This window comes from Cherax quadricarinatus, chromosome 61, assembly GCF_038502225.1.
Source record: "Cherax quadricarinatus isolate ZL_2023a chromosome 61, ASM3850222v1, whole genome shotgun sequence".
Classification (NCBI taxonomy): domain Eukaryota; kingdom Metazoa; phylum Arthropoda; class Malacostraca; order Decapoda; family Parastacidae; genus Cherax; species Cherax quadricarinatus.
In genome coordinates, this window is record NC_091352.1 from 10,165,494 (window position 1) to 10,188,912 (window position 23,419).

Sequence of the window (23,419 nt, forward strand, 5' to 3'; positions counted from 1 at the left end):
CTAACACGCTCACGCACGCTTGCTGGAAATCCAAGCCCCTTACCCACAAAACCTCCTTTACCCCCTCTCTCCAACCCTTTCGAGGACGACCCCTACCCCGCCTTCCTTCCCCTATAGATTTATATGCTTTCCATGTCATTCTACTGTGATCCATTCTCTCTAAATGACCAAACCACCTCAACAACCCCTCTTCTGCCCTCTGACTAATACTTTTATTAACTCCACACCTTCTCCTAATTTCCACACTCCGAATTTTTTGCATAATATTTATACCACACATTGCCCTTAGACAGGACATCTCCGCTGCCTCCAACCGTCTCCTCGCTGTTGCATTTACCACCCAAGCTTCACACCCATATAAGAGTGTTGGTACTACTATACTTTCATACATTCCCTTCTTTGCCTCCATAGATAACGTTTTTTGACTCCACATATACCTCAACGCACCACTCACCTTTTTTCCCTCATCAATTCTATGATTAACCTCATCCTTCATAAATCCATCCGCCGACACGTCAACTCCCAAGTATCTGAAAACATTCACTTCTTCCATACTCCTCCTCCCCAATTTGATATCCAATTTTTCTTTATCTAAATCATTTGACACCCTCATCACCTTACTCTTTTCTATGTTCACTTTCAACTTTCTACCTTTACACACATTCCCAAACTCATCCACTAACCTTTGCAATTTTTCTTTAGAATCTCCCATAAGCACAGTATCATCAGCAAAAAGTAACTGTGTCAATTCCCATTTTGAATTTGATTCCCCATAATTTAATCCCACCCCTCTCCCAAACACCCTAGCATTTACTTCCTTTACAACCCCATCTATAAATATATTAAACAACCATGGTGACATTACACATCCCTGTCTAAGACCTACTTTTACCGGGAAGTAGTCTCCCTCTCTTCTACACACCCTAACCTGAGCCTCACTATCCTCATAAAAACTCTTTACAGGATTTAATAACTTACCACCTATTCCATATACTTGCAACATCTGCCACATTGCTCCTCTATCCACTCTATCATATGCCTTTTCTAAATCCATAAATGCAATAAAAACCTCCCTATCTTTATCTAAATACTGTTCACATATATGCTTCAATGTAAACACCTGATCTACACATCCCCTACAGGTATACATAAGTATAATTATTTTATTTTTATTATCACACTGGCCGATTCCCACCAAGGCAGGGTGGCCCGAAAAAGAAAAACTTTCACCATCATTCACTCCATCACTGTCTTGCCAGAAGGGTGCTTTACACTACAGTTTTTAAACTGCAACATTAACACCCCTCCTTCATATAATATATAAGTATTAATCAGAGGGCTGAAGAGGGGTTGTTGAGGTGGTTTGGTCATTTAGAGAGAATGGATCAAAATAGAATGACATGGAAAGCGTATAAATCTGTAGGGGAAGGAAGGCGGGGTAGGGGTCATCCTCGAAAAGGTTGGAGGGAGGGGGTAAAGGAGGTTTTGTGGGCGAGGGGCTTGGACTTCCAGCAAGTGTGCGTGAGCGTGTTAGATAGGAGTGAATGGAGACGAATGGTATTTGGGACCTGACGATCTGTTGGAGTGTGAGCAACGTAATATTTAGTGAAGGGATTCAGGGAAACCGGTTATTTTTATATAGCCGGACTTGAGTCCTGGAAATGGGAAGTACAATGCCTGCACTCTAAAGGAGTGGTTTGGGATATTAGCTGTTTGGAGGGATATGTTGTGTATCTTTATAGTTATATGCTTCTAAACTGTTGTGTTCTGAGCACCTCTGCAAAAGCAGTGATTGTGTGAGTGAGGTGAAAGTGTTGAATGATGATGAAAGTATTTTCTTTTTGGGGATTTTCTTTCTTTTTTGGGTCACCCTGCCTCGGTGGGAGACGGCCGACTTGTTGAAAAAAAAAAAAAAAAAATATATATATATATATATATATATATATATATATATGTAGAAGAGAGGGAGACTACTTCCCGGTAAAAGTAGGTCTTAGACAGGGATGTGTAATGTCACCATGGTTGTTTAATATATTTATAGATGGGGTTGTAAAGGAAGTAAATGCTAGGGTGTTTGGGAGAGGGGTGGGATTAAATTATGGGGAATCAAATTCAAAATGGGAATTGACACAGTTACTTTTTGCTGATGATACTGTGCTTATGGGAGATTCTAAAGAAAAATTGCAAAGGTTAGTGGATGAGTTTGGGAATGTGTGTAAAGGTAGAAAGTTGAAAGTGAACATAGAAAAGAGTAAGGTGATGAGGGTGTCAAATGATTTAGATAAAGAAAAATTGGATATCAAATTGGGGAGGAGGAGTATGGAAGAAGTGAATGTTTTCAGATACTTGGGAGTTGACGTGTCGGCGGATGGATTTATGAAGGATGAGGTTAATCATAGAATTGATGAGGGAAAAAAGGTGAGTGGTGCGTTGAGGTATATGTGGAGTCAAAAAACGTTATCTATGGAGGCAAAGAAGGGAATGTATGAAAGTATAGTAGTACCAACACTCTTATATGGGTGTGAAGCTTGGGTGGTAAATGCAGCAGCAAGGAGACGGTTGGAGGCAGCGGAGATGTCCTGTCTAAGGGCAATGTGTGGTGTAAATATTATGCAAAAAATTCGGAGTGTGGAAATTAGGAGAAGGTGTGGAGTTAATAAAAGTATTAGTCAGAGGGCAGAAGAGGGGTTGTTGAGGTGGTTTGGTCATTTAGAGAGAATGGATCAAAGTAGAATGACATGGAAAGCATATAAATCTATAGGGGAAGGAAGGCGGGGTAGGGGTCGTCCTCGAAAGGGTTGGAGAGAGGGGGTAAAGGAGGTTTTGTGGGTAAGGGGCTTGGACTTCCAGCAAGCGTGCGTGAGCGTGTTAGATAGGAGTGAATGGAGACGAATGGTACTTGGGACCTGACGATCTGTTGGAGTGTGAGCAGGGTAATATTTAGTGAAGGGATTCAGGGAAACCGGTTATTTTCATATAGTCGGACTTGAGTCCTGGAAATGGGAAGTACAATGCCTGCACTCTAAAGGAGTGGTTTGGGATATTAGCTGTTTGGAGGGATATATTGTGTATCTTTATAGTTATATGCTTTTAAACTGTTGTGTTCTGAGCACCTCTGCAAAAGCAGTGATTATGTGTGAGTGAGGTGAAAGTGTTGAATGATGATGAAAGTATTTTCTTTTTGGGGATTTTCTTTCTTTTTTGGGTCACCCTGCCTCGGTGGGACACGGCTGGTGTGTTGAAAGAAAGAAAGAATATATATATATATATAAATATATATATATATATATATATATATATATATATATATATATATATATATATAAATATATATATATAAACATATATATATATAGTAGTAGGTTGGTAGACAGCAACCACCCAGGGAGGTACTACCGTCCTGCCAAGTGAGTGTAAAACGAAAGCCTGTAATTGTTTTACATGATGGTAGGATTGCTGGTGTCTTTTGTCTGTCTCATAAATATGCAAGATTACAGGTACGTCTTGCTACTTCTACTTACACTTAGGTCACACTACACATACATGTACATGTTTATTTATACACACTCATCTGAGTTTTCTTTGATTTTATCTTAATAGTTCTTGGTCTTATTACTTTTCCTTTTATATCCATGAGGAAGTGGAATAAGAATCTTTCCTCCGTAAGCTATGCGTGTTGTAAAAAGTCAACTAAAATGCCGGGAACAATGGGCTAGTAACCCCTTTTCCTGTAAAGATTACTAAAAAGAATAAGAAGAAGAAAATTGTCAAAGTGGGAAGTCTGAATGTGCGTGGATGTTGTGCAAATGATAAGAAAGAGATGATTGTGGATGTTATGAATGAGAAGAAACTGGATGTCCTGGCTTTAAGTGAAACAAAGCTGAAGGGGGTGGGAGAGTTTCAATGGAGAGGAATAAATGGGATTAGGTCAGGGGTTTCAAATAGAGTTAGAGCTAAAGAAGGAGTAGCAATAATGTTGAAGGATAAGCTATGGCAGGAAAAGAGGGACTACAAATGCATAAATTCAAGGATTATGTGGAGTAAAATGAAGATTGGATGTGAAAAGTGGGTTATAGTAAGCGTGTATGCACCTGGAGAAGAGAGAAGTGTAGAGGAGAGAGAGAGATTCTGGGAAATGTTGAGTGAATGCGTGGGGAGTTTTGAATCAAGTGTGAGAGTAATGGTGGTTGGGGATTTCAATGCTAAAGTGGGTAAAAATGTTATGGAGGGAGTAGTAGGTAAATTTGGGGTGCCAGGGGTAAATGTAAATGGGGAGCCTTTAATTGAGCTATGTGTAGAAAGAAATTTGGTAATAAGTAATACATATTTTATGAAAAAGAGGATAAATAAATATACAAGGTATGATGTAGCACGTAATGAAAGTAGTTTGTTAGATTATGTATTGGTGGATAAAAGGTTGATGGGTAGGCTCCAGGATGTACATGTTTATAGAGGGGCAACTGATACATCAGATCATTATTTAGTTGTAGCTACAGTTAGAGTAAGAGGTAGATGGGAAAAGAGGAAGGTGGCAACAACAAGTAAGAGGGAGGTGAAAGTGTATGAACTAAGGGAGGAGGAAGTTCGGGCGAGATATAAGCGACTATTGGCAGAAAGGTGGGCTAGTGCAAAGATGAGTAGTGGGGGGGTTGAAGAGGGTTGGAATAGTTTTAAAAATGCAGTATTAGAATGTGGGGCAGAAGTTTGTGGTTATAGGAGGGTGGGGGCAGGAGGAAAGAGGAGTGATTGGTGGAATGATGAAGTAAAGGGTGTGATAAAAGAGAAAAAGGTAGCTTACGAGAGGTTTTTACAAAGCAGAAGTGTTATAAGAAGAGCAGAGTATATGGAGAGTAAAAGAAAGGTGAAGAGAGTGGTGAGAGAGTGCAAAAGGAGAGTAGATGAAAGAGTGGGAGAGGCACTGTCAAGAAATTTTATTGAAAATAAGAAAAAATTTTGGAGTGAGTTAAACAAGTTAAGAAAGCCTAGGGAAAGTATGGATTTGTCCGTTAAAAACAGAGTAGGAGAGTTAGTAGATGGGGAGAGGGAGGTATTAGGTAGATGGCGAGAATATTTTGAGGAACTTTTAAATGTTGAGGAAGAAAGGGAGGCGGTAATTTCATGCACTGGCCAGGGAGGTATACCATCGTTTAGGAGTGAAGAAGAGCAGAATGTAAGTGTGGTGGAGGTACGTGAGGCATTACGTAGAATGAAAGGGGGTAAAGCAGCTGGAACTGATGGGATCATGACAGAAATGTTAAAAGCAGGGGGGGATATAGTGTTGGAGTGGTTGGTACTTTTGTTTAATAAATGTATGAAAGAGGGGAAGGTACCTAGGGATTGGCGGAGAGCGTGTATAGTTCCTTTATATAAAGGGAAAGGGGACAAAAGAGATTGTAAAAATTATAGAGGAATAAGTTTACTGAGTATACCAGGAAAAGTATACGGTAGAGTTATAATTGAAAGAATTAGAGGTAAGACAGAATGTAGAATTGCGGATGAGCAAGGAGGCTTCAGAGTGGGTAGGGGATGTGTAGATCAAGTGTTTACATTGAAACATATATGTGAACAGTATTTAGATAAAGGTAGGGAAGTTTTTATTGCATTTATGGATTTAGAAAAGGCATATGATAGAGTGGATAGAGGAGCAATGTGGCAGATGTTGCAAGTTTATGGAATAGGTGGTAAGTTACTAAATGCTGTAAAGAGCTTTTATGAGGATAGTGAGGCTCAGGTTAGGGTGTGTAGAAGAGAGGGAGACTACTTCCCGGTAAAAGTAGGTCTTAGACAGGGATGTGTAATGTCACCATGGTTGTTTAATATATTTATAAATGGGGTTGTAAAAGAAGTAAATGCTAGGGTGTTCGGGAGAGGGGTGGGATTAAGTTATGGGGAATCAAATTCAAAATGGGAATTGACACAGTTACTTTTTGCTGATGATATTGTGCTAATGGGAGATTCTAAAGAAAAATTGCAAAGGTTAGTGGATAAGTTTGGGAGTGTGTGTGAAGGTAGAAAGTTGAAAGTAAACATAGAAAAGAGTAAGATCATGAGGGTATCAAATGATATAGATAAAGAAAAATTGGATATCAAATTGGGGAGGAGGAGTATGGAAGAAGTGAATGTTTTCAGATATTGCCGTGTCAGCGGATGGATTTATGAAGGATGAGGTTAATCATAGAATTGATGAAGGAAAAAAGGCGAGTGATGCGTTGAGGTATATGTGGAGACAAAAAACGTTATCTATGGAGGCAAAGAAGGGAATGTATGAAAGTATAGTAGTACCAACACTCTTATATGGGTGTGAAGCTTGGGTTGTAAATGCTGCAGCGAGGAGGCAGTTGGAGGCAGGGGAGATGTCCTGTCTAAGGGCAATGTGTGGTGTGAATATTATGCAGAAAATCTGTAGTGTGGAAATTAGGAGAAGGTTTGGAGTTTTTTTTTTTTTTTTTTTTTTTTTTTTCAACAAGTCGGTCGTCTCCCACCGAGGCAGGGTGACCCAAAAAAGAAAGAAAATCCCCAAAAAGAAAATACTTTCATCATCATTCAACACTTTCACCACACTCACACATTATCACTGCTTTTGCAGAGGTGCTCAGAATATAACAGTTTAGAAGCATATACGTATAGAGATACACAACATATCCCTCCAAACTGCCAATATCCCAAACCCCTCCTTTAAAGTGCAGGCATTGTACTTCCCATTTCCAGGACTCAAGTCCGACTATATGAAAATAACCGGTTTCCCTGAATCCCTTCACTAAATATTACCCTGCTCACACTCCAACAGATCGTCAGGTCCCAAGTATCATTCGTCTCCATTCACTCCTATCTAACACGCTCATGCGCGCTTGCTGGAAGTCCAAGCCCCTCACCCACAAAACCTCCTTTACCCCCTCTTTCCAACCCTTTCGAGGACGACCCCTACCCCTCTTTCCTTCCCCTATAGATTTATATGCTTTCCATGTCATTCTACTTTGATCCATTCTCTCTAAATGACCAAACCACCTCAACAACCCCTCTTCTGCCCTCTGACTAATGCTTTTATTAACTCCATACCTTCTCCTAATTTCCACACTCCGAATTTTCTGCATAATATTTACACCACACATTGCCCTTAGACAGGACATCTCCACTGCCTCCAACCGTCTCCTCGCTGCTGCATTTACCACCCAAGCTTCACATCCATATAAGAGTGTTGGTACTACTATACTTTCATACATTCCCTTCTTTGCCTCCATAGATAACGTTTTTTGACTCCACATATACCTCAACGCACCACTCACCTTTTTTCCCTCATCAATTCTATGATTAACCTCATCCTTCATAAATCCATCCGCCGACACGTCAACTCCCAAGTATCTGAAAACATTCACTTCTTCCATACTCCTCCCCAATTTGATATCCAATTTTTCTTTATCTAAATCATTTGATACCCTCATCACCTTACTCTTTTCTATGTTCACTTTCAACTTTCTACCTTTACACACATTCTCAAACTCATCCACTAACCTTTGCAATTTTTCTTTAGAATCTCCCATAAGCACAGTATCATCAGCAAAAAGTAACTGTGTCAATTCCCATTTTGAATTTGATTCCCCATAATTTAATCCCACCCCTCTCCCGAACACCCTAGCATTTACTTCTTTTACAACCCCATCTATAAATATATTAAACAACCATGGTGACATTACACATCCCTGGAGTTAATAAAAGTATTAGTCAGAGGCAGAAGAGGGGTTGTTGAGGTGGTTTGGTCATTTAGAGAGAATGGATCAAAGAATGACATGGAGAGCGTATAAATCTGTAGGGGAAGGAAGGCGGGGTAGGGATCATCCTTGAAAAGGTTGGAGGGAGGGGGTGAAGGAGGTTTTGTGGGCAAGGGGCTTGGACTTACAACAATCGTGCGTGAGCGTGTTCAATAGGAGTGAATGGAGACAAATGGTATTTGGGACCTGACGATCTGTTGGAGTGTGAGCAGGGTAATATTTAGTGAAGGGATTCAGGGAAACCGGTTATTTTTATATAGCTAGACTTGAGTCCTGGAAATGGGAAGTACAATGCCTGCACTTTAAAGGAGGGGTTTGGGATATTGGCAGTTTGGAGGGATATGTTGTGTATCTTTATACATAGAGGCTTCCAAACTGTTGTATTCTGAGCACCTCTGCAAAAACAGTGATTATGTGTGAGTGAGGTGAAAGTGTTGAATGATGAAAGTATTTTCTTTTTGGGGATTTTCTTTCTTTTTTGGGTCACCCTGCCTCAGTGGGAGATGGTCGACTTGTTAAAAAAAAAAAGTGTGTGAAACTTGTGTTTAATATTGATAGTGAATTACACTTATGTTTACAGGTATCAGAAGATGATGACGGAAGAGATTTTCATCAGTGTTCTACTTGTGGGACATCAAAATTGTGTCCATCCTCGAAGTGAGTGTCCTCTTGAAAACAACTTTATGAATCAAGTTTTTATTACCTCCAAATTTCTTGGAATAGGTTACGTTGTCTAGGTATGAAATTATAACCTCGATAAAAGATATTTTACCGTTTGCTGGGATACTTAAGGCTTTTTGCCCTTTTTTTTTTTCTTCTCCAACTTCATTTTTTGACAATTCTTTTAAATTGCTTCTCTCTACTATAACTTCATATGTTCAAAGAATGCATCCTCTTACTGAATTTAGGCTGTGTGTGCCTTCTGGTGACTGTTAAGAAATAAAATGGTTTGAAGTGCTTTAACTGTGATCTCAAATTGTCTGATCTTCATAAAATGTTTCACATTTCTTGTTATAGTAATTCCCCAGTAAGCAAAAATTCACTTAGTGTAATTTTTAGTGGCTAAGGATACTTTAGGGAACAATTTTACATAGAATTTGTTCCCTTCTTAGTGACATCATATGGCAAAGTATTATCAGCTTCTAAAAAAAAAAGAGAGAAAAACACGAACCCACTGAGCATCTCATCCTGCTTGAATGCTATGTTCCTTGAAAAAAATAATGTTGATTACTGTCCTCCATGTAGGAGATGTCAGTTAAAGGTTCGCATAAATTATTGATGTTCTTCATGTTGAGATTTTTTTATTGAATGGAGCAACTAGATAATGGATTTGGAAGCCGAGTCAAAAATGGGAGGACTGGTGTGCAAATAAGATGTAAACAGATGACTTACTGGGCAACTTGTGAGCTAGTCATATATTGATGTTATACGGGTTATACCAACAGGTTCCTCTGTGAGACCTTTACCCACTCTCCCTGAGGTATCCCAGCATAACATTAAAGGGCTAGAATATGACATATCCTGATGGAAATATACATAAGATAACAATTGACCTATGAGACTTATTACCAGAGGGAAGGGTAGATGTTATCAGTAACACGGACTAGTACTCACTCTTAATTCACCGACCAGCTGACCCGAGATTCCCAATGTGTGATCCACTACACATGTCGCTGTCCAGAGCTCTCGCTCACCAGACCTGTCTCCAACAACCTCCTTGCTCAGCTGTTCCCTGGCTTATATGGTCCTCGAAGCACCCTGTTCCCCATAAGGTGTAGACCACGTGTTATGACCTGATGCCGAGGTCTGATGCTGTCAAGAACAAAAGACCTCAGACTTAAGCCGAATAGGCGTGTCTGACGTCCATTTGCTAAGGCAAGGTGTGACCATATAATTGGTTAAATTAGGTCTCCCTTAGCGACCTACCAAGCATAGTTGAACTACCTCACACCTCGTCTTTTTAGTGGTTCATAAAACCATAACACAACTTACAATATTAAATTTTTCTCATTGTAATATGTAACATGTATCATGATTTGGTTCTCATTTGAGAATTTAGCAAAAATTTACTCCCAGGAAGGGCATACATTTCATAAACATCCATTAATTTTCATTACACCTATGTACATTATGTACAAATTCTTAAACATATATTTTTATTTTGTCTGACTAGTTTTGGTTTTTCTTATATTTTTTTTTTTTTTTTTTTGCAGGGTTCTTGATCAAGAGCAGCTAGAACTGCAGTGGAATCAAGACATCATTACTACTGGTTGTGCTTCATGCCCTGTGGAAGGTTGCCAGCTTAAATTTTCAACTGTTAGTAACCTATCTCTTCATTTTCAACAGTGTTATAGAAGTTCTAAGCCACTGGAGCATCTGGTGTGCAAATTCTGTAATAAGAAATTTGCATCATCTCATATGTTAGATGACCATTTTTTTCATATCCATGCAGAGGGTAGGCAAAATATTCAAATTCGCAGCTTGGACTCTGATTTTAGAAGTAGAAAGAGGGTAATGAGTGAAGGTGATGCAGTGGAGAGACAAAGGGGCATTGATGCGCCACTGATTTTTAATTCTCATCCTGCTAAAGAAGAGAAAAATGTTCAACCAGAGTCTGATTATCATTGTCAACAGAAAAATACTGCATATATAAGGTTGACAAAAAATGAACATGATCCCTCAATTAATTGCATACCCCAACACCAGCGGTCCAGAGCTCAGTATCATTTATCCAAAAGTCATCCCTATCCAAGGGAATTAAATACAGATCCAATTCCATATAATTCCTCTGCATTGCTTTGTTCATACCATTCTACACCTAAGCAGTTAAGAATTGTAGACTATGAGAAACAAAGAATATGTGAAGGAACTAATGTACTGGATAGTTCATCTGCATTTCAGAGAGTAAGAAATAGAAGTGGAGGTGAACAGTTAATGTCTTTACCATTTGGTACAGATTTTGAAAATTCCTCAAGATTATTGAATGAAGGAAGTAATCTACATGGGAAAGATAATCTCGGAGAACAAACAACTTCAAATAGCTCTTGCTGTAGGCCTGTTGTCAAGTCATTGAAAACTTCATTAATGTGCAGCAATCATACTAGTTCAGTTTATCCTACTACATCAGGTATCAAGCGTAAATACATTGAACACCCTCATGGAAATGCTTATGAAACTCGTAAAAGAAAAGGTAGTCTTAAAGTTCCATATTCCACAGGGTATACTAGTGATGAGAGTGATGAAGGTGGAAGTCATTTTCAGAATTGTGAAACTAGAGTCTATTGTTCGCCAGGAATTCGGCCCTTTCCTAAGTCACACATCAAGGCAAAGATATGTCCTCAAGGGGGAAGATCTCTACAGAAAGTTTCAACTCCTCCTTTTCCTGGCTTAGGCAAAAAAGAAAGTACACACATATTTGAGCAGTTTAGCATTCCAGAGGATGCGCATTTTGACCATAACGTAATGCCTACTGCAACTGAAAGTGTATGGGAGGAAGAAGAAGGTTTATTTACTACTCCAGTTCGCCTTAAAAAACGAGAGTTAGCGGAGAGAGCACAGCAACTTCAAAGAGCAGAGGCAGCAGTGAAACAACAAGAGGAGGAGGCTCAAGAACGCACATGGCGTGCTTTATATGAACAAGAAATGATATTAAAGGAAAAGGAGGAGGCACTAAAACAACGAGAAGCAGCTGCTCTAAAAAAAATTGAACTTGCAGCCAGGTTACTTGAGGAGTCTCGGAAGCTTGGAGATTCCAAAAAATTTAAGGACGATAAAAATTTCTTAAACGCTCGCCCTGCTAATTTGCAATCTACAATCAAGAGGTCATCTTCATCTGGATCTTATCAAATCGATCATGCACTGGGAAATCAAGAGAATGTAAGTGGTATGCACATAGATGTTACAAAACGTACAGACAGCTCATTGGAACTCATTGACAGAAGCAGCTTAATGTCTGCTGAATATGAAGAAACTGGAAGTCCCACTACTTCACACAGTGAAATGTCCTTAAAAATGGGGATATTTTCTTCTGGAGCTTCTCTTGATGAACCACTTTGTTCAAAAATTTCTTCCAATAATCAACAGCAAAGCTTACTTGAAAGTCATTCTCTTGTTTCTTCTATTTCAAAAATTTCATCGATGCAGAAAGTAAATGAAACATTGACTAAGAAACATAATAATACAATTGAATTGCTTAGTCCTTCAGCTAAACATATGACTGATAGCAAGTCAGTCAGTAGTAAAACAATAAATGCAAATACATTAGAATTAAGTGAAACTATACCCAGCATAGAACCTTCAAAAGTAGTGAAAACTTATTCTCGTTCAAATAGATGTCGCACTGTAGCTGAAGCAGAAGAATCTGCAAGAGTTTCATACATACAAACAAAAGCTCGCATACCTCCACATGCTCAGAGTGTGGCACCTTTAAGCCAGACTTCATTTGCCACACTATCAGTTGTGACCACTCCAGAAGATAGTAGCAAAACAGTTATTAATGGGGGAGCTACGGTTACAATTACTCCTTTAACCTCAGATGAAAGACCACAAAGACCTTGTAGTGCCTTGCCCAGTCTACAATCCTCAAGAATCTTTGGTATTTCGGAAGCTTTTGTTGTACCAAGATCCCACCCTATCCCATCTTCAGTTAGTAAAATTACTCTTCCAGTGTCAGTGACAGTTATGCTGGAATCTCACCACAAATCACTGACATCTGTAACACAGAATAAACTTTTAACAGAATCGGCAGAAGCCCCTGATCATGTTAATAGAAGGTCTTCCTCTTACAGTGTCCAACCTGGTTTAACTCTGAATACTGAAAATATGACAGAAAAACTTCAAGCATCATCACCTATACAAGTATTTTCTCGAAGTCCACAGTCATTTAAATCAAATCAGGATAATGTGAAACATTGTACATCAAGTGCTGTTGTATGTGGTGCTGGTAAATCTTGCAATTTGTCTGTAACAACCCTTCAAGGCATTTCTATACCGGGTTGTGATGAGAATAGCCTTTTCAGTGATGAGATTGTTTCAAGCTTACAGATTACAAAATGTGATAGATCACAGATTGATGACCATTCTACTTCCCAAAGTGCTTCCCAGTCATTATGCTCATCATTTTTAACTTGCAGTCTACAGACTAGCAAGTCTGACAGTAATAATGATGGTGAATGGAATAGTACATTAGGTATGTTAGGGAATATATCATCATCACCAACCTTGCATACATCAGGCTGTGCAACATCAACAACATGTTCAGTATCCACAGTACGCACAACGACATACTCTGTATCATCAACACCGCAACTAATAATGAATTCAGCATTGGAAAACATAGATTCACCACCAGTACACACCACATTGCCAGCACTATGCTCCATGTCACTAAGACCATACTCTGAATCACCAGCATTAAACTCCATGTCACTAAAACCACATGCTGCTTTACAAATACCACATTCCACTTCTACAACACTGCACTCCACATCACAAGTGAAACAATGTGCATCACCCACACCATACTCCACATCAACATCACGACACTCTACATCACCGGGGCCACACAGTGCATCACCAGTGCCACACACTGCATCACTGAGGCCACATTCTGCATCACCGACGCCACATTCTGCATCACTGACGCCACACACTTTATCACTGATGCCAGACTCTGCATCACCCACACTGTACTCCACATCAACAGCACTGCACACTGCATCACCAACACTGCACACTGCATTACCGACGCCACACACTGCATCAGTGATGTCACACTCTGCATCACTGATGCCACACACTGCATCACCTACACTGTGCTCCACATCAACATCACGACACTCTACATCACCGGGGCCACACAGTGCATCACCAGTGCCACACACTTTATCACTGATGCCACACTCTGCATCACCCACACTGTACTCCACATCAACAGCACTGCACACTGCATCACCAACACTGCACACTGCATTACCAACGCCACACACTGCATCAGTGATGCCACACACTGCATCACCTACACTGTGCTCCACAACAGTACACTCTGCATCACTGACACTACACATTGCATCACCAACATCACACACTGCATCACCAACACTACACCCTGCATCACCGATGCCACACACTGCATCACCAGCACTACATACTGCATCACCACCGCCATACACCGAATCACCAGCACCACACACTGAATCATCAGCACCACACATTCCATCACCAGTGCCACACATTGCATCACCAGTGCCACACATTGCATCACCAGTGCCACACATTGTATCACCATTGCCACACATTGCATCACCAGCACCACACATTGCATCACCAGTGCCACATGTTGCATCACCAGCACTACACATTGCATCACCAGCACTACACATTGCATCACCAGTGCCACATATTACTTCACTAATTCAAAAGACTGAATCACCAGTCCCAAACACTGCATCACCAGCACCACACTGTACACCAATGCAGCACATTGCATCACCAACACGACACACTGCGTCACCAACACGACACACTTCATCACCAGCACGACACACTGCATCACCAACACAACACACTGCGTCATCAACACGACACACTGCATCACCAACACGACACACTGCATCACCAACACATACTGCATCACCAACACGACACAGTACATCAACACTATACAGTACATCAGATTCATCATTGCCCCACACTGCTTCACTAACATTGCACTCAGCATTACCAGCATTGCACTCAGCATCACCAATAAGGCACTTAGAATTGCCAAAATATAGAGAATTACCGATAGTTTATAAAGTTTCACCGTCCTCATCTCTAAGAAAACAACCAGCACCCCAAGAATCACCCACACCACATAGAGAGTCACCAACAGTACACCCAGAAACACTCCCAGACTGTCTAGCAACACACCCATCAACAGCATATCTAGACTCATCATTGCAAAAGGTATCATCAGCAATATCTCTTCCAGTATCTTTAACAAATATTTCTAGAACACTCCAGTCAGCATCACCAGCAAGCTCCTCTCTGCCACTTGCAGCTCATGCTTCATTGATACCCTCATCTTGTACACCCTATTCTGATTCATATGCATGCCAACACACTTTGCCTGCATCTTGTTCATCACCATTATTTCTCCACACTTCAAAAGAGTGCACAAACCACCAGGCATCACCAACCTGTTGTACATCTGCATCATCTCTCACTTGCAACATACCAACTCTGCTCCCAAGTACAGTCTCTTCTCAAGCATCTTTGCCATCTCTTCAGATATCTTCTCCTGTACTTATGGGCAAATCCACTGTATCTCTTCAGACATCTCCTTTGACCCATTCTGCAGTTAAAACTGAAATTCATCAGACATCTGCACCTGTCCATAGGTTACAAACATCTGCTGATACCCAGGAACCTCAGAGACAAACAACAACATTAATTGCTGATGAGAAAGTTATGGTACTTGATAAGACAGCATCAGCTGAAAAATGTTTATTTTCAAATTTAGAGATGACAATGCCTGGCAAAGTTTCAAGGATAACTTCTCATAGGCCACCTACACATTTGAAATCAGGTGAAGGCCAACAATTAGAGGCAGTTCAGCAGTCAACAGAAACACTGAGGCATGTATCACAAAGGCCACAACTTGATACACAGCATTTGCCAGGAGAGAACAATTTGCCTTTAATTAATATTCCATGTGATGAACGTCCTACAAGTTACCAAGCAACTGAAATGTTGGAACAGGTAATGTATTCACCTCAACAGGGATCTCATGTAGCTGTCCAAGAAGCAAAAAATATTGCTAATTTTGGTCTTGGTGATGACAGTGTTCAAAGGCCAGAATTTGTTGCTCCACAGATTTTGGGTGAGTTTGATCCATCGACTGGAACATTCACAAGTAATAATCCGGTGTTTTTGCAGTCCATTCTAAGTAATAGTATCAATCAGCCATCTAGATCCTCATTTGCTTTGAATTCACCTAGAAATTCTATTAGTCATAGGACTACCTATCCACCCTCTGTTAAGCATGTGAGTGTGCAAATTCAAACTGAAGACTTTTCAGAGAATACTGACAAATGTACATTAGAGCCTTCTAACAACCACTGTAAGAAAGTCTCTGAAGTTAATGATGACGTGCATGGGGATATAACACACGATATGATGGAAATGGAAGAGCAGCAGCAGCATAAAATTTCGCATGCAGATGCAGGACAGCAGTTAGAGGATAAAAACTTTAGTGTAAATAGCTGTCATATTACTGGTTCCAGTTTTAATTTAGAAAGTGGTGATAATGCCCTCATGAAGGAATCTAAAAGTACAGTGGAAGGAAGAGCTGAAATTGAATATTCACTTACTGTAAAGGGTGAATATTCAAGTCCTCACAAACAAGAAATTTCTTTTGAAGATGTGGATGAGACATATGATTCAACTGTGTTTGAAGAAAGCTCTAGTGATTGTGAGGGGAAACAGGTAGATTCTACTAAGATGTTAACAGACATAATTGGATTTGAAAGGCAAAATGAGAAAATAGAAGAAACTGAAGGGCAAGTTCATATTCCTTCAGTGGTAGAGGGTTCAAATATAGATCAAAGTGAAGTAAAAAAAACAAAGCATGTATCTAAATCAGTGGAAGACAGGCGAGCTTCTCAACAAAATTCCAGGGTGAGTGATATCAATCAAGAAGAGCAAAATGCAAAGAATACATCAGAATCAGGAAATCTTTTAGACAGCCAGCTGATGAATGTAGTTACCTCAGGTTTGCTTTCTAAGGCTGCTGGTGTGAAAATTTCCCTTTCAGATACAGCTGAAGTTCGTAGCTCACAAGAACCTACACAGGTGACTCAAATCCCTAAAAAATGGGCTTCTGATGCAGTAAAAAATGAAACTTTTAAATCAAATACAAAAACTATAACTGAAAAAGAAATGAATGTTTTAGAGACAAAAGTAATAGATATAACAATGAAAGAAGAAACACATTTAACTACAAATGTGAATGATTCATTAATCTACAAGGAACTAAATGTTGGCTCACATTCAGATATCAGTTTTGTAAGGGTGATTAAAGACGGTAAAGAATTTTCAAGTGACGTTAAAAGAAATGAAACCCATTTATTAACTAATAAAGAAGTAGATGCAAGTTTGTATGGCTTTGTATCAGATGGTGAAAGTCAAAATAATATTTCTGAAAGGGGGGCACAAGCCCATGATCATACACATAACACTCCTGAGCTTTGCCTACCAAGAAATAGTCACATGTTAAACTCGTTTATAAATGAAAGAGAAAAAATGAGTCCTGTTCAACACAGCTGTGATTCAGAAGAAATCATAGAGAGTTACAAAGTAGTTTCAGAAGTCCCAGTTGAACATAGTCATGCAAGTGAGAATGAAACTGAAAATTCAACACTTGGAATTAATGAGGAAGGTAATAAAATCTGTGCATTTTCAAACTCTCAAGAATTTGAAGCAACTAAAACTGCATCAAGAGGTAGAGGGAGGAGAGGTAGAGGTAAGATAAAAGGTAGAGGAAGGGGAAGAGGAAGAGGAAGAGGACGAGGAAGAGGGAAATGGTGCAATGCAGCTGATGTTTGCGACAGTCCAGCAGCATCTTTAGAAATGAATTGCTCATTGGGAGAAGTGAACCTATACCAAAATGACATGTTTGATACATATGAAATGGCTGAAAGATCACAGGGAAATCTGCTGAATGATCAGGCCATGATTGATAAGTGGTCATTCTCTACAAATGAAAGTTTAGAAAGCTTGAGAGAAACTTGTGAGAGTGTTGAAAAATTCAGCAGAAATCACCTCATCAAGAATATTAATAAAGGTGATGAGAAGTCATCAGCAGTAGAAAAATTTGAGCATGTGTCACGTGGTGGCAGAAAACTGAAGCTTAAAGATTGGTGGACTGGTCTCGTAACTGATGCCTCTTCTCCACGCAGTAAAATTAATAGTGGTTACAAATTTTCAGCATACTCACCTGTGAAGTTTATGAACTCAAAGGAGGCTGTGGCAGATCCAATTGTTTTAAAGAAAACAGGATTGCTGGAATTCAATGATGAAGGTGAAGAAGTCAGAGTAAAAACAGAATTAAGTCAGCCAGATAGTAGACTTCAGTCAGAAGATAATATTTTAGATAGTGGAAAAACAATATCTGATTACCTTCCATCAATTCCTGTATGTGAAGATGATAATGAAAATGTTTCTATGCCATTGGTTGTGGATGAACCCCAAGAAACAAATATGGCTGGGGAACAGAGTACTTTACCAGTACCTTGTACAAAAAGGCGTGGGAGAAAAAGTAAAGGTTGTTTGAAAGCTAAAAAACAAAAGGAATTATATTCTAGCTTACCTCAGTCAGAAGGTGAAGTAAAATGTGGTAAATGTGGTTCTATGTGTAATTCTATGAAGGACTTCATATTGCATGCTCAAACTGACCACAATGGGTTAGCAAGACCTGATGGCGAGAATCAAGAATTTACTGAAGATGAGGTTAAGGATATATTTGTCAGTACAATAAAAGCAGGTAAAACTCTGAAATGTACAACATGTTTTCATTTATTTCGAAGTCCCGTAGGATTCATAAAACATAAATTACACTGTGGAGTAAACTCAGAAGATCTTAATGTAGCTTGTAAAATATGTCATAGAGAATTTAGATATTATAGCATAGATGCTCACATGAAAAATAAGCACTCGGAAAAACTGGTACAGCCCAAAAAGAAGCCAGATTTAACAGTCTCAGACCTTAGACCAAGACGCAAGGCTGCTGCAAACTGCAATGCCAGATTGCAAGTATGGCACAGCACCAGAACTGGTGAGTGTGAGAATGCATGTGATGCTGAAGATGATTATCATAAGGAACTCAACCTTTCACGGTTCTATGTAGAGCTGAATGGAAGTGTCAGTGAGGAATGCAATAAGAGATGGAAAGATGATATTGCTAATCACGGGAAAGCATCTTGTGTTAATGAAGGATGCACACATACATTTGCAACAATTTATATGGGACGTAAGCACTTTCAGAATTGTCCCTTTTTGCTTACTAAAAAGACATTCAACTGTAAAGTTTGCAACTTTATTACGACTATAGAAGACGACATTATTAACCACATCACTTCAGCTCATCCTGATGTATTTACACAGTCCTTGGAAGAAAGTGACATTGAGACATCAGATGATGAATATGAAGACTTAAGGAATTTAACTAGGAATTATGCAAGAACAGGTGGACAACTAAAGCCATTTCTACCTTCACTAAGTTGGACACTGGAATTTTTGAACAGTACAGTTTCAGAAAATCTCTTTTTAGACTGTCCTGTGTTGAAAGAGAATTGGAGTGTGCTCCATGAACAACTAGCTGCTAAATATTTACCATCGGTTAAGCATAGTCCGAAGTTTAAAATTGAAATGGTGACTAGTGAAATTAGTCAATCGGATCAAGAATGGCAAGAATTAAATCAGTTAAATGGAGCAAAACAAGGAAAAGGTTATGCCATATTCTGTGGCGGACCTATTGTAGCATCTGCATGGTGCCCACAGCCTTCATCAGTCTCTCTCTCTTCAGATATGCAGTATTTGGCTGTGTCTTCTCTCTCCTCACCTGAAGAGAAATATCACATTCTTAAATCAGCTGTTCATGAAGGGCTGATACAGATTTGGGCATTCTCATATCCTATGGGAAATGGTGAACAAACTGCAAAATTTTTGTTTGGTATTGCCCATGACTTTGGAAATGTATGGTCATTAGTATGGTGTCCCTCGGGTACTTACGATTTTATTGATGATGCTTGTATGAAGACAGATACTTTACCCAGATTAGGTCTTTTAGCTGCTGCATGTTCTGATGGAACTGTACGTATATTTTCAGTTCCACACTATAGTAACGTTTATATGTCAGATGCAGGAATATACAAGGCATTACCAAAAGTAACACTAAGCCCAGGTAAGACATATAAAGATGAAGCCCAGTGTCTTAATATTGACTGGTGCCGTGGGAAAGGACATTCTTATGTTGCTGGAGCTTTTTCATCTGGTGTTGTATACATTTGGGATATGAGTTGTTCATCTCCTTTAGTAAAAGTTAGTGATAACCAAAATAATTTCACCTTATATCCCGTGAATTCTTTTCTGGCACACAATGGTGTCTGCTCCGTAGTTGCATTTTGTCCTACCACAGATGGCCGAAATCTGTTAAGTGGTGGTAATGACCGAACTTACAAGTTCTGGGATTTAGAGAACACAGACATGCCTTTAAGTATAACACGTAAAGGACTAGTATTAGATGCAGTTTGGCTGTCCCATTGGGCTGGTTGCTTTATTGCATTTGATGATGTCTATGGTCTTACAAATACCAGCACTTGTTTCCGTGAAAATGGTTTTTTTGGTATTCAGTCTCGTAATGTACTCTCATCTAATGCACCAGTGTGGTCCCTCTCTGGTTCTGACTGGATGAATGCAGTAGCTCAGGGTGATTCTGCTGGTGAAGTGATGATCACAGTACAACAGCAACTCTTTAGAAATTATGAAAATGATAAAATCCCATCAAAACGGAAGGTTCCTTTATTATCAGTGCGGTTGAAAAATATTTCTCAAGATTCGATTGTCTCTTTTCGTGTTTGTCAGGATTCAAAGCAGTTTCGGGGACCTGAAAAATTACAAGGAAAGGTCTCCAAGAAAAGCAAAAAGCCACGACAAGGACAAGAATTGAAAGACACTGTTGAGGAGGATGGTCTTTGTCCAGCAACTTATGTAGAGTGGCCAAGAACATATTTTGAGACAGTGCAAAATTATGGTCTTGTGTTCTTTGATCAAGACATTGAAGATTTTAACCAAATCCCAAGTGCTGAAATGGCAGAACGTAAGCGTTCGGATAGCATGGAACCAGGTCCGGTTGCTTGCTATCCAATGATGGCAGTTACTTCCGTTTCTTGGAATAATAACATAAGTGCCCATACTTGGATCTTTGTAGGCACACATTCAGGACTTGGTCGATTAGTAAATGTTAAGGCCTTGAACACTACAGCAGAAAAGGATTTCATTAAAGATACATGGAATATCAAAAAATGAGACTAGATTTGCACCTATCAAGTACTACTTGTGTTACAGTTTTTAATTGTTAAAGTATGAAGCAAATTTTTTTTTTTTGCAAGGATCAATTATCTTTGACACTTTTATTGTACCTTATATTTTATATAAATTAAAGAAATTATTTAAGAGAAGCAGTTTTTTGGCAGGATATTTTTGTTGGTGTGCTCACCATTATTTAGAACTTGTACATACATATATGAAAAGACTTCAGTATGTTCTGATGAACTTTGTATATGTTGTTTAATTTAAATGCAAATTAGGTTAATATCTATTATTTGCCTCGGTAGGAGACGGCTGACTTGTTGAAAAAAAAAAAAAAAATATATATATATATATATATATATATATACAGTGGACCCCCGCATAACGATCACCTCTGAATGCGACCAATTATGTAAGTGTATTTATGTAAGTGCGTTTGTACGCGTATGTTTGGGGGTCTGAAATGGACTAATCTACTTCACAATATTCCTTATGGGAACAAATTCAGTCAGTACTGGCACCTGAACATACTTCTGGAGTGAAAAAATATCGTTAACCGGGGGTCCACTGTATATATATATATATATATATATATATATATATATATATATATATATATATATATATATATATATATACATACATACATACATACATACATACATACATATACAGTGGACCCCCGCATACCGTCGGCATCACATAACGTTTAATCCGCATACCGCTCGCTTTTATCGCAAAAATTTTGCCTCGCATACCGCTCAAAAACCCGCTCACCGCTGTTCGTCCGAGACGCGTCCAATGTGCGCCCTTAGCCAGCCTCACATGTGCCGCCGGTGGCATTGTTTACCAGCCAGCCTCCGTGGTAACATCCAAGCATACAATCGGAACATTTCGTATTATTACAGTGTTTTTGGTGATTTTATCTGCAAAATAAGTGACCATGGGCCCCAAGAAAGCTTCTAGTGCCAACCCTACAGCAATAAGGGTGAGAATTACTATAGAGATGAAGAAAAAGATCATTGATAAGTATGAAAGTGGAGTGCGTGTCTCCGAGCTGGCCAGGTTGTATAATAAACCCCAATCAAGCATCGCTACTATTGGTGGTACAGCTGCTGCTGCTGCTGTACCACTGTCAGCTGCTGCTGCTGCACTGTCAGCTGCTGCTGCTGCTGTAGCACCGTCAGCTGCTGCTGCTGTACCACCGTCAGCTGCTGCTGCTGCTGTAGTACCGTCTGCTGCTGCTGTAGTACCGTCTGCTGCTGCTGTAGCATCGTCTGCTGCTGCTGTAGCACTGTCAGCTGCTGCTGCTGCTGCTGCTGCTGTAGCACCGTTGTTGGTGTGGCTTATTGAGAATACCAAGAAACAATTAACCCCAGAGGATTTGCCACCCAGGATAACCCAAAAAAGTCAGTGTCATCGAAGACTGTCTTAACTTATTTCCATTGGGGTCCTTAATCTTGTCTCCCAGGATGCAACCCACACCAGTCGACTAACACCCAGGTGAACAGGGAAAAATGCCTGGAACTAGTGCTCATATTGGTGAATTTAAAGCCAGCAAAGGTTGGTTTGAGAGATTTAAGAATCGTAGTGGCATACACAGTATGACAAGGCCTGTTCTGGAAGAAAATGCCAAACAGGACCTACAGTACTCAGGAGGAAAAGGCACTCCCAGGACACAGTGTCTCATCAGTCATTGCTGCATCTTCAATAAAGGTAAGTGTCATTTATTCTTCATTTAGTAGAGTAGTACGTGCACAATATATATTGTGCATGTACTACTCTACTATTGTGCATGTATCCTTCTCTTTGTGTGTAGGAAAATGTATATTTCATGTGGTTTATCTGGAGTTTATCTGGAGAGAGTTCCGGGGGTCAACGCCCCCGCGGCCCGGTCTGTGACCAGGCCTCCTTAGGTCAGTGTCCCAGGATGCGACCCACACCAGTCGACTAACACCCAGGTACCCATTTTACTGATGGGGAACATAGACAACAGGTGGAAAGAAACACGTCCAATGTTTCTACTCTGGCTGGGAATCGAACCCAGGCCCTCACCGTGTGAAGCGAGAGCGTTAACCACCAGGCCACTTTTGGGTGTCTTGCACGGTTTAATTTGATTTCCATTATTTCTTATGGGGAAAATTCATTCGCATACCTATCATTTTGCATAACAATGAGCCCTCTTGCACGGATTAAAGTCGCTATGCGGGGGTCCACTGTATATATACACAGTGGACCCCCGCATAACGATCACCTCCGAATGCGACCAATTATGTAAGTGTATTTATGTAAGTGCGTTTGTACGTGTATGTTTGGGGGTCTGAAATGGACTAATCTACTTCACAATATTCCTTATGGGAACAAATTCGGTCAGTACTGGCACCTGAACATACTTCTGGAGTGAAAAAATATCGTTAACCGGGGGTCAGCTGTATATATATATATACGTGTATATATATATATATATATATATACGTGTGTGTATATATATATATATATATATTATATATATATATTTTTTTTTTTTTTCAACAAGTCGGCCGTCTCCCACCGAGGCAGGGTGACCCAAAAAAGAAAGAAAATCC

At 39.7% G+C, this 23,419-nt stretch overlaps 2 protein-coding genes across 3 annotated transcripts in view; both read left to right on the forward strand.

Annotated features, from left to right (window-relative positions):
- LOC128699368 (uncharacterized) overlaps window positions 1-23,419 on the forward strand; it is a 57,025-nt gene that overhangs the window by 13,272 nt on the left and 20,334 nt on the right. For both annotated transcript variants that reach the window (XM_070098215.1, XM_070098216.1), the window contains exons 5-6: window positions 8,347-8,423; window positions 9,980-10,082. In XM_070098215.1, the coding sequence (XP_069954316.1) occupies window positions 8,347-8,423; window positions 9,980-10,082 (180 nt within the window). The remainder of the gene's footprint in view (window positions 1-8,346; window positions 8,424-9,979; window positions 10,083-23,419) is intronic.
- LOC128705761 (uncharacterized) lies at window positions 10,097-21,466 on the forward strand. The gene has a single exon (XM_053800894.2). The coding sequence runs from the start codon at window positions 10,185-10,187 to the stop codon at window positions 20,829-20,831; it is 10,647 nt and encodes a 3,548-aa protein (XP_053656869.2). The 5' UTR covers window positions 10,097-10,184; the 3' UTR covers window positions 20,832-21,466.

What these genes read in the sequence shown, in the direction of transcription:
- LOC128705761 (XM_053800894.2), top strand. Translation starts at nt 10,185, where the DNA reads ATGTTAGATGACCATTTTTTTCATATCCATGCAGAGGGTAGGCAAAAT.